This window comes from Pseudoliparis swirei, chromosome 23, assembly GCF_029220125.1.
Source record: "Pseudoliparis swirei isolate HS2019 ecotype Mariana Trench chromosome 23, NWPU_hadal_v1, whole genome shotgun sequence".
In the NCBI taxonomy this organism is placed as follows: domain Eukaryota; kingdom Metazoa; phylum Chordata; class Actinopteri; order Perciformes; family Liparidae; genus Pseudoliparis; species Pseudoliparis swirei.
In genome coordinates this window covers 13,210,190-13,223,993 of record NC_079410.1, presented here as the reverse complement: position 1 = coordinate 13,223,993, position 13,804 = coordinate 13,210,190, and the positions used below count along the sequence as shown (strand labels likewise).

Here is a 13,804-nt window from a genome sequence, read left to right as displayed (position 1 = left end):
CTGATTGGGTGTGACGTTGACACAGGCTATTTTTAGTAAAATGTGAAAATATAAGAGGACATTCACGGCACTTTTTCTTTTCTTTAACCGTATCATGAAAAAAAATAAAAGGGTCAAGATTGAAACCATTGCTTTTTAGCAGACACATTCAAAAGTGTTTTTTATTCTTGCTTGAAAGACAAAAATAAGTAATGAGCATAGTTCTCTCTTTCACACATACAGATACATAACTAATACAATGTTTTTATTTATTTAGAACACAGTTGCAAACAAAACCAAAAAAACATGGAAAAGGTGATCCATCCAAAACTCAACAATCCAAGTGTGTAAAGGTCTAAGTGCAAAATAAATTTAACACAAATATGATGGCAGAATATAAAATCCCTTTATGGCAATACATTGTAGTTTATTTGGATATTGCTTCAGTGCTGAAATATTCTTCTGAGTAAAAATGAGTTCGGCACCAACAAAAGGAAGGAAGGTGAATCACACATCAGCTTGTGGTGCTGCTTCGGTTCAGCTGCATCATTCCACAGTTACTGTTCTCCTTTCCATGAGTTAAACTACTTAAATATTGCTTTCAACAACATGGCAACGAAGTCCCCATCTATAAGCGATGATCATACGTAAGAGATGCTCATAATGGTCCTTGGAACAAACACTTTTCTTAAGATGGGGGTTCATTTTTGACAAACTTCGGGTAAATAAGGGCAGCTGTAAGGCAAAGATGTCTGTACATCCACACTAGAATGTCCACAGGCATCCTCCAAATAGAAAGATCTCCTGTTGTGAGTTATCACATTTGGGGCTGTGGTCGTCTCTATAAGCAGTCCATCGAGTTATCTGGTAGTATCCCTAAGGGTGGGGCCTTGCCTGGGAGACACGATGGAGGGAGCATGGAGTTTGACGCAGGATCCACGTTTTCACAGTCTTCCATTCGCTCTGCACAACCGTCCCAGTTTATATGGAATCTGGTCACACGTGGGTTTGATGCCAGAATATTTCTCTGGAGCTGGAAGGAGGAAGATGGAAATATAGATAGATAGTTTCATAACAATATCAATTTGGTTTGTAAGTGTAACCCATAAGAGAGTGTAGACTATTTTAGCACATCATCTGCACTTGGTCACCAGCAGGAGTACAGTAATTACATTACACAACTGTGTCGGCGTACACATTTTACAACCTAAATGGAAAATATTGGTCTACATTTGAAAAAGCCTTTCCCCAGAAGACTGATTAGTTTTCCATTAGCTGCAGCTAATGTACACAATGCTACTATCTAGTTGGTATCTAGACTCAGGGCAAGAAAATGTGAACCCCGTAGATAAGAAAATGGTACAAAGGTGCCAAATGATATTCATCCCACAATGAATAATCAATACAAATTATATCATAGCCTACGTCAAATTACCAATTTGCACTTGTGCGTTAACAGTTTTAAATAAAATTCTTTGTCATTACAGCAAAACTCTGTTGCTTATTACTGATGTTACAGTAGTAACATAACCGAGGGAATTTGATAGGATTATATGAAATATTTGAAGGATCACACAATTTGTTCCAAAGTGCAGCCTCCACAGAAATAAAAGCTTCAATTATGCAATGTCTTAGTGCACCATGCTGCCATATAGTACAATGTCTAGCTATTTACATGGTAAGAACCATACAACCCGCTTTCTTAAGTTTGAGTAATGTATAACGCCTTTTGTGTCATGTTCGTAATGTGTATTTTTAAGTCATCTTTCATTGCAAAAGTCTTCTTCCATCAGACAGAACAATATATGTTTAAGCATCATTATCAAATATCAGTAATCAAAGTGTTATTTCAAACCCGAAAAATAAGCATCAGGCAGCAGAACTCAAATTATGGAGAAATCAACCGTTAGTCTGACCTGTGTGTAGTCTGGCTTGATCGGTGGATTTTCCCGAAGCTCTGGTTCTGTGTATTCATTGTTCACATAGTAACCAATCCGAATGAACTCCTGCCCCCGGTATGTGCAGGTTATCAGCACGACAGTCACACCAACAGCATCACTTTCAGGAATCAATCCAGTGTTTGGGGCATCAGCCTGTTAGAAGAAACACAACACAAAGATACAACTTTTTGTATTCATACATTTCAGGAATATAAACTGTTGCCGTGTCAAATGCTGATGATGGCATTATGGTTAATAGGCAAATACATTTATGTCACTCAAAATATGTTTACGTTGACCCTTGTGTGTGGCTGATCATGAACTGTAAAGAGTTCTGGTTTAGGCTCCTGTAGCATTAAACAGACTTGAGATGATCCTGCTGAGCATGAAGGACAAGAGACGGCTGGAGCCGGCTTCGGTTCGTCTGCTATGAACGTGTTTTAAGACACTGAAACGGCTTTTGAAGAAATCTGATGTTGATATTTGATAGTTTCAAAAACGCGATAATGGTAAACAGGCATTATTTTTGTATTATTATACAACTTATAGCAAGTTTTGATATGGTTCCCCTAAAAAAAATTGTTGTTGAAAATAAAAAAATGTTGCCAAAACGTGTACTGGGCAAGACTAAATATAGTAACACAATAAACGTGTCTCCACTCTTTGAATGACAAACTATAAAACGGCAATGGATTTTCAAATAATATCTTTGGCATTACCACTCTTTAATTTATTTTTGTTTATTGGTTGACGTAGTTCCCGATAAAGATAAATCTACAACTAGCTAACAGACTAGATTGATTCTCAGTCACTTTCTTTACATTTACAAGTTGTTATAGGGGAAGCAACTACCCACAGGTGTGACATTTATTGTAATAGGTTGTGACCGGGGAACAACAGTATAATCTCCTCATTGTTGAAAGATGTAAAATTGTCTGTTTGTAATTCAACTTCCAATGTACTATGTGGGAGATACAAATAACAGTTTTTAAAGGCAAAGATACAAAGAGGAGACAAATTAAATAAACAAATTGTTATGAAATTACTGATCCCAGTGTATGCGATATGGTCATAGCAACACAAAGCACTATATCCGTTATATACGGGAACCAAACACACCTGAAACACGAACATGTGTCTCCCAGCTGGCACTGGGCCGACCAAGACCGAGTCGAGGATTTGATCGTACTCTTCACTCTCTGCCGAGCCAACGTAGATGATCTTCCATTCCAGGTCTACAAAAAATGAATAAAAATGAAGTTATGCTTCACTACAAAATGCTAATTTATAGAAGTGTGTATTGAATGTAGTGCTGAGACCATTAGTTCATGAATCAATTAAATAAAGACAAGTTATTGATAAACAGACTGATCATATTTGTAAATAACCTAGTAAAAATATGTTTACCAAAAGTGATTTTTGCTTTCAATACTTACAATGTGTCCAAATACGATGACATTTACAGATCAACATATTTAAGGGAATGCATTATTTGTGCAAAGCAATTGCTTAACGTTATAATGAATATACAATTCATGTTTGAATAATAGCATGCATGCTACCATGAGCAATAGAGAATACAGCACAAGAACAACCATTGAAACAAAGTATATTGTAAGAGGACATTAAAACTCAAAACGTCACTGACACCAATTTATGGACTGACGTTACGTGTAAAAGAAATCATGCTTATTGGTGGGATGTTTATAGTTGCACTTTAACTAATAACAAGGTATTCAGTTTCACAAATCTAAACGAGTATGACACACGAGGCATAACTGGAAGGCACAAGATGAATGAACTTGAGCGTTTATGAGGATTTTAATATCCTGCACAAGCATATATAGCTACATGTCACGATCTGACCACGATCTGTCCCATAAGTGTAACACGAAATTACTTAAAACCGTGAACAAATTTTATGCTATTAACTTTCACAAACTCCAATTAGAGTTACGTTAGCTTACGGTAATATAGCCACACTATAAATCTTTGGATGACGTGAGCTTTTTGTGTGGTTACACCAACAAAACTAACATCAGCAACAGGAAGGTAACGGCACTTACCTTCGGGAAGGTCCTCCATGCACTCAAACGTGATCTCAAACTGAAAAGGGTTTCCAAAGGGACTCGGGTTATCCAGGACAGCCACATTCAACACCTGTACCTTCGCCATTGTTGCTAAGAGCTAAAACTGTCGAACCAAAAACAAACGTTCACACCAGCAGGTAACTGGGAAAGCTCCAAACGCGCCAAAACAACAAGACGTTAACAGAAAGAGAGCCCGCAGTGTTATCTCACAAACAACTCCGGCTTTACCTAGATCAAGCCTTACTCATACCCCTAAATGCAGACTACTACAGGCTCAGATAAAGTTCGGTATAACTCGCGGACATTACATTTCAGGATAAATATGATGATCCCGCCGCTTTCACAGTTCAACAACCCATGATCCTTTGCGGCTACGGCAAGTCATAGGTACGCGCGCGGAAAATGAGCCACTTCCGTCAGAGGAAAGCGAAACGGCCGCAGTCGCCCTCTAGTGGCACGCTACGTAGTCCTGGGTTTATGCAATCTCATTACCTACATTATCGTCTGTAATTATGATTTTTACAAGACAATTAACAGATAATTCCTGTGTAGTAAATTAAGTTGTAAGCTTTACTGTCATATGGAATAAACCTTTCATCTATCAACTCTCAAGTCAGTCAATATGTTGCAAGTATAGGTATGTCTAAATATTTGAGAAGACAGGTACACATACTTACCTTGAGGTACAGACAAATAAACATTGTGGTGACCCACCCAAGGAAAGGTGGACAACAGGCACTTAATACTATATATCCGGATACAAGGAGATACAACAGTGCCACAATACAACCTTGGAAACTATCCTTGAAACAGTACTAAACAAAACATATAGTACATTTCACAAAGATAGGATTTATTTGCAAGAGTAGTACTTCAGTTTTAGGCACATTCATTGTCCATGTGGTGTACAAGAGTAGCAAACACAATACTTAAAATGTTATATGTTTACATGGAAATTGGTCCATACAAATAAATAAGTAAAAATAAATAACAAGACATAGGTCTACAACTTGTACATAGCTTTTTTTAAATAGTAAAGACAATTATCTTAATTTTCAATAAATCTATGTTATAATTAATATTAATTACATATGATCATATTACTGGATAACATATACAATTAATTATCATCACTACCCTATTTCTTATCCATTAGTTACACCATCGCTTTTTAGGGTTATGTAGTTGTCTGCTTGACACTGTGACATAACACATAACTATAAATCACACAGAAAAAAACATTCACACATATTATATTGCTAAAACAATGTATTTGATCGTAGAAAAAAACACACACAAAAAATGGCATGGGATCTCCTCAGACTACTGTGATAAAGAAGACATCTTTCTCTGCTTTTCAAGAAAGCCTCACTACTCTCACACACTGTCCGAATGAAAACTATCTGACCGCCACAGATTAGGCCTGAAGCAGCCTTCATGTTCTTTGCCCCTCTGAGGCTGAGAAAGGGAGATTAGGTGAGGATTAAAGCCCACTGGACCAGCTGGCCGCCGAATTCATCCCTAAAATATCTCAAGAATGTCGACACCCTTTCTCATGTCGGGTAACATGAAACCTGATGGAGGCGCTGTTTCATACCACCACCTCCTCCACCACCAGCAGGTTGCTAGGTAAGACCTGTAACATTGTACTCCAGCAGGTTGGTGCAAGTGCGGGCAAGCTGCCCTTTAGACTCCTTTTAGAGGGAAACCAAGTTCAGTTTTAAACAAGTAATCTATCAGGAGGTAAATAGGCATAAAGTGCCACAGATGTAATTAAAGTGATCTTTGAGATAATATATATATTTTGAGGAGGTGTTTTTTTTGTGTCAGCAGGAGGACTGCTCTGCTTCAGTGGGCTGAACTGGGTTTTTCTTTGACTTTATACAAAGGAGTGTCTGTCCGCTCTGCTGCTGCAGGTGGATATAACTGCGCTCAGGTAATGTAACACGAAACTCAACCATGTGACCAATGGCGATTTGAAGAGTAGACGAAAAGAAGAAGAAACCAACTGCTTTACATAAAACACCAACGAGTAGGTGCAGTCGATGATGTAGATACGTATTGGATCCGAGCTTTTTCAGAAGCACGGCGTGTGTGTGGAGACGTTACCTGGCTTTTTCATTGGACTAAACCATCTGTTGCCGTTTCATTTTTGACAAGGTGAGGCGGAAGCGAGGAATCCACCTGCTCGATGTTTCCCGTGTTGCTTCGATCACCTGAAAACAACCTACACTATGGTATGCCTCTAACACCGCTTGGGGGAAATGTACCAAATAGCATATTGTATGTTTTAGTATAAGTTATAATCACAATAATACTGCTGCAGATGAAAAGGTGTTGCACACTAAAGTGTTTCAATATGCTATTATTAGCTTATGATGTTCCTGTGGTCTGAGCAGGTTTAATGGTGATTCAACATCAGGCTGAATGTGTGACTCAGTGGCTGAATGGTGGCCCTGACTCAACGTGGGAATAAGGATTCAGTGGGTTAAATAAATAAAGCACACTTGGCTTTACATTTATGACTTTACATTAATGTGTCTTCAGCTGTTCAATATGCATGGGTAATAACTCCACGCAGTGAATGTTGGACCCAATGAAATGTACCCGAGCTGATGCCCCAAAGCCAGAGTCTGCCCTCACTTTGCCCTGCTGGTCACGGGTAGAGATGGCAGCGTGTCTGGATGTGCTGGTCATGCCTGGAGTTTTGGTCAGGAGTGTTTTACTGCTGGTACTGAGCAGTAATCCTGTGTGGGGTGAGTCAGTAACCATCCCTTCATCCTCAACACAAGCACACAAATAAGACATCTTACCACACCTACAACACACGCACGCACACACACACACACACACACCATTATATCTTGCAATTATAAATAAAACAACAAAAAGATAGGGGACATTCCAGAGCTAATCTGAAACATGCACAGGCTTGCATCCTGTTGGAAGAACGTTTGACAAAAACTGACTTTAAAAAATGACACATTGAGACGAGTATATTTACATCAGGTTTTATCTTATCAATGATTAAACATTCAAGAGAATCCAATTCAACACTCCATTCAACTTTCTCTTTTGAGCATGGCGGCTCCTTCCTGAAACCCATGCTGCTTCTTATCGAGTTGGACTTGTGTCCTTGCAAAGTTTATTATTTGCCCTGGTGAATGATTGACTCATCAGGTCAAACACACAACCTTCTTAATACAATTATTTTCGGAGCCTTTGTAATGCTCAAAAGAATTTAAAAAACTAAACAAGACGAAAGTAAATTTTGTAGTCCATATGTTAAAGAAACGTGTAGTTTGACTCAGCTGACTGTGTAGCTGCAGCACACTGCATGCCTGAGCTTCTCCTCCCCCTCCTCCTCTTCATTCCTTCTCCTGGTCAAGTAGTTACTATTTAGTTTCGTGATGTCACTGCGTGATCACATGGCTGGTCAAGGATAAAATGGACGGCAACAGACTTACGATACATCTGGTGTGTAGCGTTGTGTGTTTGTTGAACTCAAAGTGTGCGCAAGGCAAATAGCAACTTCGGTTTTGCCCTTGGTTCCTCTTTTTTTTCTGCTTGTGTGAAAGAATGTTTCCATTACATACAAATAGTTTAAACTTTGATATGAATGAATCACACTGCCTCCTGTTAGTTTGTCAACTGTGAAAGTCAGTCCCACTCTTTTTTGGGGTCATTTTAGTCTTATGATCAGTAGTTACAGTAAAACCTCACTACCATGAACACATTGTGTGCCTTCATTCATCTGTGTGTGGATTGTTTTATTCAGCGACTGTATTCAAGTGTGCTGAAGGGAAAAGTGTAACATTTTGAAAGATATACAGGACTGTCTCAGAAAATTAGAATATTGTGATAAAGTTCTTTATTTTCTGTAATGCAATTAAAAAAACAAAAATGTCATGCATTCTGGATTCATTACAAATCAACTGAAATATTGCAAGCCTTTTATTCTTATAATATTGCTGATTATGGCTTACAGCTTAAGAAAACTCTAAAATCCTATCTCATAAAATTTTAATATTTCCTCAGACCAAGTAAAAAAAAAAGATTTATAACAGCTGAGTGTTTGTCAAGGCTCAGGAAACCCTTGCAGGTGTTTCGAGTTAATTAGACAATTCAAGTGATTTGTTTAATACCCTACTAGTATACTTTTTCATGATATTCTAATATTTAGAGATAGGATATTTGAGTTTTCTTAAGCTGTAAGCCATAATCAGCAATATTAAAGAATAAAAGGCTTGCAATATTTCAGTTGATTTGTAATGAATCCAGAATGCATGACATTTTTGTTTTATTAATTGCATTACAGAAAATAAAGAACTTTTTCACAATATTCTAATTTTCTGAGACAGTCCTGTATGCTTATTTGCAGAGAGTTAGATGGCCCTGGTTCCTAAAAAAACTAAGCTTTACATGCGCTCTTCAATTAAAACAACTGGTCAGATAAATCCTAGATTATTATTTACCATTTAGTTAATAGGTTACCAGTTATGGAGGACTCAAAATGACTTAAGTATAAATAAATAAATAAATAAATGCATGAATAAATACAAGAATAAATGAATAAATGCTTAAATAAATGTATAAATAAATAAATAAATACAAGAATAAATGTATAAATACAGAAATAAATACAGCAATTAATATATATAAGTTATAACTCAACAGGACATCATTAAATAAATGTATTTCTATATTTCTGTATTTCTTCATTTATTTATATCTCTATTTATGTGTCCACACGTATTTCTTCATTTATTTATGTGTGACATTTATGTGTCCGTATATTCAAATGAGCTGGGCGGTCCGAACCTCATTGTTGAACAGGATTGGTCAAGTCAGGGAGCAAGACAGAAGCAATCGATCCCTAGCACTTGGATCTGTAGACGAACAGCGTTTATTATGCATTCTTGTCTGTACATTCTAAATACTACTGTTGAGTCACGGAATGTAATTTAAGGATGTTTTCAGCCGAGAAGTTAGTTGTTTAAGCATCAAATCTGTGGTCGGTTTATCGAGATTCAGTCTAATAAGGATATGCGACGGAGATTTGAGGTCCTGCTCGCGGGACCTCTGAGCTCCGGGCGCTCAGCGCGCTGTGTGGCCGCCGAGAGAAGCCTGATCTCGGCAGGACTTTTTGAAATGCTCCGCTGGCTCTGACGTCTCCGTAGCGGCTAAACATGAGATATAATTAGGTTTTTGAGGATCTAAAGAGCACAGCGAGTTTATTATTTACTAAAAGATAACGTTACGTCAATTTGACTGAGGGTTAAGATTCATAACTTCATATTGTAGCGACCCTGGGTCAGGAAAGCTACGAGACGTTGTATATTTATTATCGTGTATTCGTAGCCTACGCCAAACAACAGTGAACACCGCAACACATTCTACTCCACTGTAAATTATTTTACAGTGAATAATTTGAGTAAATTCATGCGCAAGAACAGTTGATGTGGTGACGTCACAAGACCAGAAAGACCGTCCTGCGTCCTCGAGAGTCTGGACTCCCAAAACCAGACTCCAAAGACCAGACTCCAAAAGAACACGAGTCTGTACTCAGTGTTCTTGGAATTGATAAACGGCTGAAGTCAAAAAGCTGTCGAGGCTAACTTCTGCTAACGGTGAGCTGAGCGAGTCAACTTCAACGTCATGTGCCAGGCAGAAATAGTAGAGCACAACACACCAGGTGCATCACACTCCTGTGACCAATCATGCTTTAGACAGAGGTTCGGACCGCCCAGCTCATTTGAATATACGGACACGTAAATGTCACACATAAATAAATGAAGAAATACGTGTGGACACATAAATAGAGAAATAAATAAATGAAGAAATACAGAAATGCAGAAATATATTTATTTAATGATGTCTTGTTGATTTATAACTTATATTTATTCATTCCTGTATTTATTTATTTATTTATACATTTATTTATTTATTTATACATTTATTTATTTATTTATACGTTTATTTAAGCATTTATTTATTCATTTATACATTTATTTAAGCATTTATTTATTTATTCTTGTATTTATTCATGCATTCATTTATTTATTTATTTATACTTAAGTCATTTTAAGTCCTCCATAACCAGTTACCAGCAGTTGGGGGAAACCATACTCCATTATGTTTAGACTAAAGAGTTTGCATTGTTACTTCATTGTTCAGATGGTTCTGCTCTTTTCACAGGGAATTATACTACGCTAGCAAGTGACACCCGTTCTAATAACACTGCTGTGAGTAAATCACCTTCATCATGACCACTAAATGACATCAGAAAATGCTCCTTTTTGTATTTCACCAGACTGACCCGTAACTTTCCACTTGCAGGCACCCAACATCGCAGCTATCGTGGCCCCCACGGTGACGCTGGGTGTCCTGGCCATCGTGTTGGCTGTGCTCGGCTGGCTCCTCTGCGTGGTGAAAAAGAGGAGACAGACTGAAGGGACGTATAGACCCAGTGCGGAGGAACAGTCTGGTGCATGCGGCATGGCGGCACCAGATGCTCTAAAGTTACCAAAGGAGGAAAGACTCATTTGAGACGTTGTGCTTTATATTTCTAGAGAATTTTATACAGATAAAAGCTGCAAGCGTTTGCATAGCATCGCTCCCATGTGAAGAGGCTAACTGCCTTGAGCTGGTCATTGATAGACACATCTCCAAAAGGTTTAAAAGAGAACAGATTTGAGCTTTTATTTCAACATGCACTGAATAGTTCCTGCATGGCACTATGAGAACAATGCATCTGGATGTCTGGATTGAGCCCATTTTAAGAACAATTGAACATTTCAAGGACGTTTTGAACATTTCCTCTGCACCAATGATGCTTCAGTATTTTATCACCACTAATAATATTAGTTTAGATATGTTTATCTTGTTTCAGATGCCACTTAACATGTACAAATACTTGATTTGATTCAGTCTATTATAAAATACTGTCACTGGCGAAATCAATACCAATCTTTTACCTCAAACTTAATTGTTGTTTTTGCTACCGAGTCCATTGTATCTTAAATCAACATATGTTTCTTAGCCTAATGATGAGTGCAATTAAACATATTACAGTACACAAACTATTGATTTTTATAAAGACAGATGTATGTTAAAAAGAAGGTTATACTGAGCAATTGTTTACACTTCAAGTACTCTAACTACTTTAAAGTTACATTGTTTCAGCATCTTTCAGCAGCACTGCATAACATGACATGTGATCAAGCAGATGTTTTTCAATGTTACATGTTTATTTATGCTTGTGTAAAATAAATGTTTGAAATAATAGTTGAATAATGAAACTTCACAAAACCATCTCTGGAGGACCTTTTATAATTGAAAGTTTTCTTAAAAATGCACAAAGCTACTAAATGAATGTTTACAAGCAAGTATGAGTATGAAGTTCTCGTCAGTCTTTGGCTGATTAAACCGCTGAGCAGATACGGAGTCCTGGTACTCAGTCCTGCAACACTGAGGCCATTGTTAGACTTTTTGGAAGAATTTGGCTGTGTCTACTACCGCGCACTTAACGAAGTACACTGCAATTCAGTGCACTGCATTGCACTGCGTCGCTGATGAAGTGCTGTCTCAAATGGAACACTTAACCGTTAACCACTTGGCGGAAGTGACGGACGCAAATCTGTTCACGGCACCCGCGAAATTAAGCCGGGAGTGACATATGCAAATCTGCTTGCGATACCCTAAGCCTTAAACTGACATGAATGCACTTCTTGCCCTCTTGTTGTCCCTTGTTTACCTTTCTCCACCCCATGTGGAAACTGCAATACCTCCACAATCGCGGCAGGAGCCTCCGCCTTCTGGCTGAAGTCGAGATGGTATATGTAAATTTAATTGTGATTTTGCCTTACCTTCACAGCATAGCTTCATGTAGTAGTTGCAATTAAATTCTCCTCGCTAGGTATGCTAAATTCTCAATTATCTTTGTCAGAAGTAACCTTCTTCTTTGCAATCCACATACACACCATATGGAAATAAAACATGACAAATCTGTACATGTTTGTCCCTAGATTCCAATTAGTTTTAAGAATTATCCACTGAAATGATAGGCATCATCTGGGTGAATTCACACAGTAATAGGCCTACTTTGACTGACTGTACTTTTATACACATCTCTGTTGTAGTGACGTTTACCCTGATACAGGAATCAATTAGCAATTGAACACACAGGCATATTAATTATTGTTACAAACATGCATCAATTCTAATATAAATCAGAAAACGCAATAAAAGACTACAAAACCTCAATGACAACATTTTATTGATAAAATGACTTACATATTAATATAATCTTCCCTTCCCCTCCCCTCCCCACACTCTACAGCAGCCACCCAGTCCCAGGCGGCGCTGCCGTATCAATGTTGCAATGCCACTGCTGGCGTTGTATTGTGATGGCCACAGTGACATGAGGGTGGACTTCAGGCTCACCAGTCATTCAACGCCCTCATGGCTGTGCTGGGCACTGACTGACCACGGTTGGGGCCCCGAGATCTCCTGTCTAGTTTTTATTTTTGGCTTGCCAGCGCCACCTCCTATCGGGTGGTGGCCAGGGCCTTCGACAGGCCCCGGGCTCAGTGCATGATGCCAGGGTCCTGAATAACAGCCCCATCTTCTATGAGCAGTCATCCCCTCCACCAGGATACTGTATCCTTGGGGATGGTGGCTCCCCCTGCCTGTCCCAACCCATCTGCCTCATGACCCCCTTCAGGCAGCCTGTCCGCAACCACCTCCAAGCTACAACTGCTGCCTGTCAAAGGCGAGGTGTGTTGTGGAGAGGTCCTTCGGGATACTTAAGACGCGATGGCGGTCCATCTTCTTAAAGGCCCTGGAGGTGGATGTGAGGTGCCAGAGGTCATTGGAGTCTGATGCAGATGTCGGGAGGGCAGCAGAGGACCAGCAGCACCTCCAGGAAACGTCTCTGGGGCAGGAAACAGAAATAGGATAGCCATTCAGTGCTCTGTCCCAGACCACGATTACATTTAAATTAATACATACACGACATTAAAAAAACAACACACAACGATGATTGAAAGCTACAATTATTTCAAGAAGGACAAGTTTAGATAGCTATCGTAACGGTATTAATTATCGGGCGGCGTGTTGGTAAACGTTCGCGGTGTCATGTTAACCCGTTATTAAACTGAGCATATCCATTGTTAATCCATTATTAAAATTGCTATTTCGATTGGTTAACAGAACAGCCGTTGTTTAACACTGTCCGATGACTGACATAGCTATCTGTCGTCGGACTTGCCGCTGGAGCAAGCGCCTGGAGCCGACCTGCCCCCGCTCGTCAAGCAGAAAGTGTCCGATAAAAGTGCACCTTCGTCGGACTGGCCGGGTGGTGGATTACCCAGCTAGTTTATCATAACTGCCATGCAGATCCAATGGCATCTAATGCTACCTAGGTATGCTCACTAATCTGAGAATGGCATGTTAGTAGTACATTGTAATACCAGTACAATGTGTAATAACCGCTGATACTTACATTTACGGTCTGTAGCTTCGTGGTCTACCGCTTGTGCTGTCCGCCATTGTTTTAGAAATAAAATGAAAAGCTGGCGAAAGGGCTCCTCCTCTTCCGCTACGTCGCCAAGATGGCGGCCGCTTAGTGCGAGTAGTGTCCATCGTTTTACACTACATTTTTGGCCCGTTTGCAGTGCACCATCCGGGTACTTTCAGTGCACTGCATTTTGCTGGTTTTGTCAGTGTGGCGCACTTCGAGCACTGAAAGTCAGTGCTCGAAGTGCTCAAGTGCGCGGTAGTAGACACAGCCCG

General features: G+C 39.2%; 2 protein-coding genes and 1 long non-coding RNA gene across 4 annotated transcripts; 1 reads left to right on the top strand and 2 right to left on the bottom strand.

Annotated features, from left to right (window-relative positions):
- Positions 1–128: 128 nt before the first annotated feature.
- asf1ba (anti-silencing function 1Ba histone chaperone) lies at positions 129–4,368 on the bottom strand. Its single transcript, XM_056407172.1, has 4 exons — positions 3,986–4,368; positions 3,039–3,154; positions 1,896–2,072; positions 129–1,012 (listed from the first exon to the last, which is right to left on the bottom strand). Exons 1-4 carry the CDS (start codon positions 4,092–4,094, stop codon positions 821–823), a joined length of 594 nt encoding a protein of 197 aa, XP_056263147.1. The 5' UTR covers positions 4,095–4,368; the 3' UTR covers positions 129–820.
- Positions 4,369–5,664: 1,296 nt separating this feature from the next.
- Positions 5,665–11,296, top strand: crb3a (crumbs homolog 3a). 2 transcript variants are annotated; one of them, XM_056407927.1, is made up of 6 exons: positions 5,665–5,752; positions 5,840–5,945; positions 6,170–6,246; positions 6,557–6,765; positions 10,208–10,254; positions 10,349–11,296. In XM_056407927.1, exons 4-6 carry the CDS (start codon positions 6,594–6,596, stop codon positions 10,556–10,558), a joined length of 429 nt encoding a protein of 142 aa, XP_056263902.1. In that variant the 5' UTR covers positions 5,665–5,752; positions 5,840–5,945; positions 6,170–6,246; positions 6,557–6,593; the 3' UTR covers positions 10,559–11,296. The 2 variants fall into 2 exon arrangements, with proteins under 2 accessions (XP_056263902.1, XP_056263901.1); XM_056407926.1 differs by lacking the exon at positions 5,665–5,752 and having other exon boundaries at positions 5,773–6,041.
- A 974-nt stretch (positions 11,297–12,270) lies between these two features.
- On the bottom strand, positions 12,271–13,777 carry LOC130189201 (uncharacterized). Its single transcript, XR_008830726.1, has 2 exons — positions 13,515–13,777; positions 12,271–12,944 (listed from the first exon to the last, which is right to left on the bottom strand). It is a non-coding gene; the product is annotated as an uncharacterized LOC130189201 (long non-coding RNA).
- Positions 13,778–13,804: the final 27 nt, after the last annotated feature.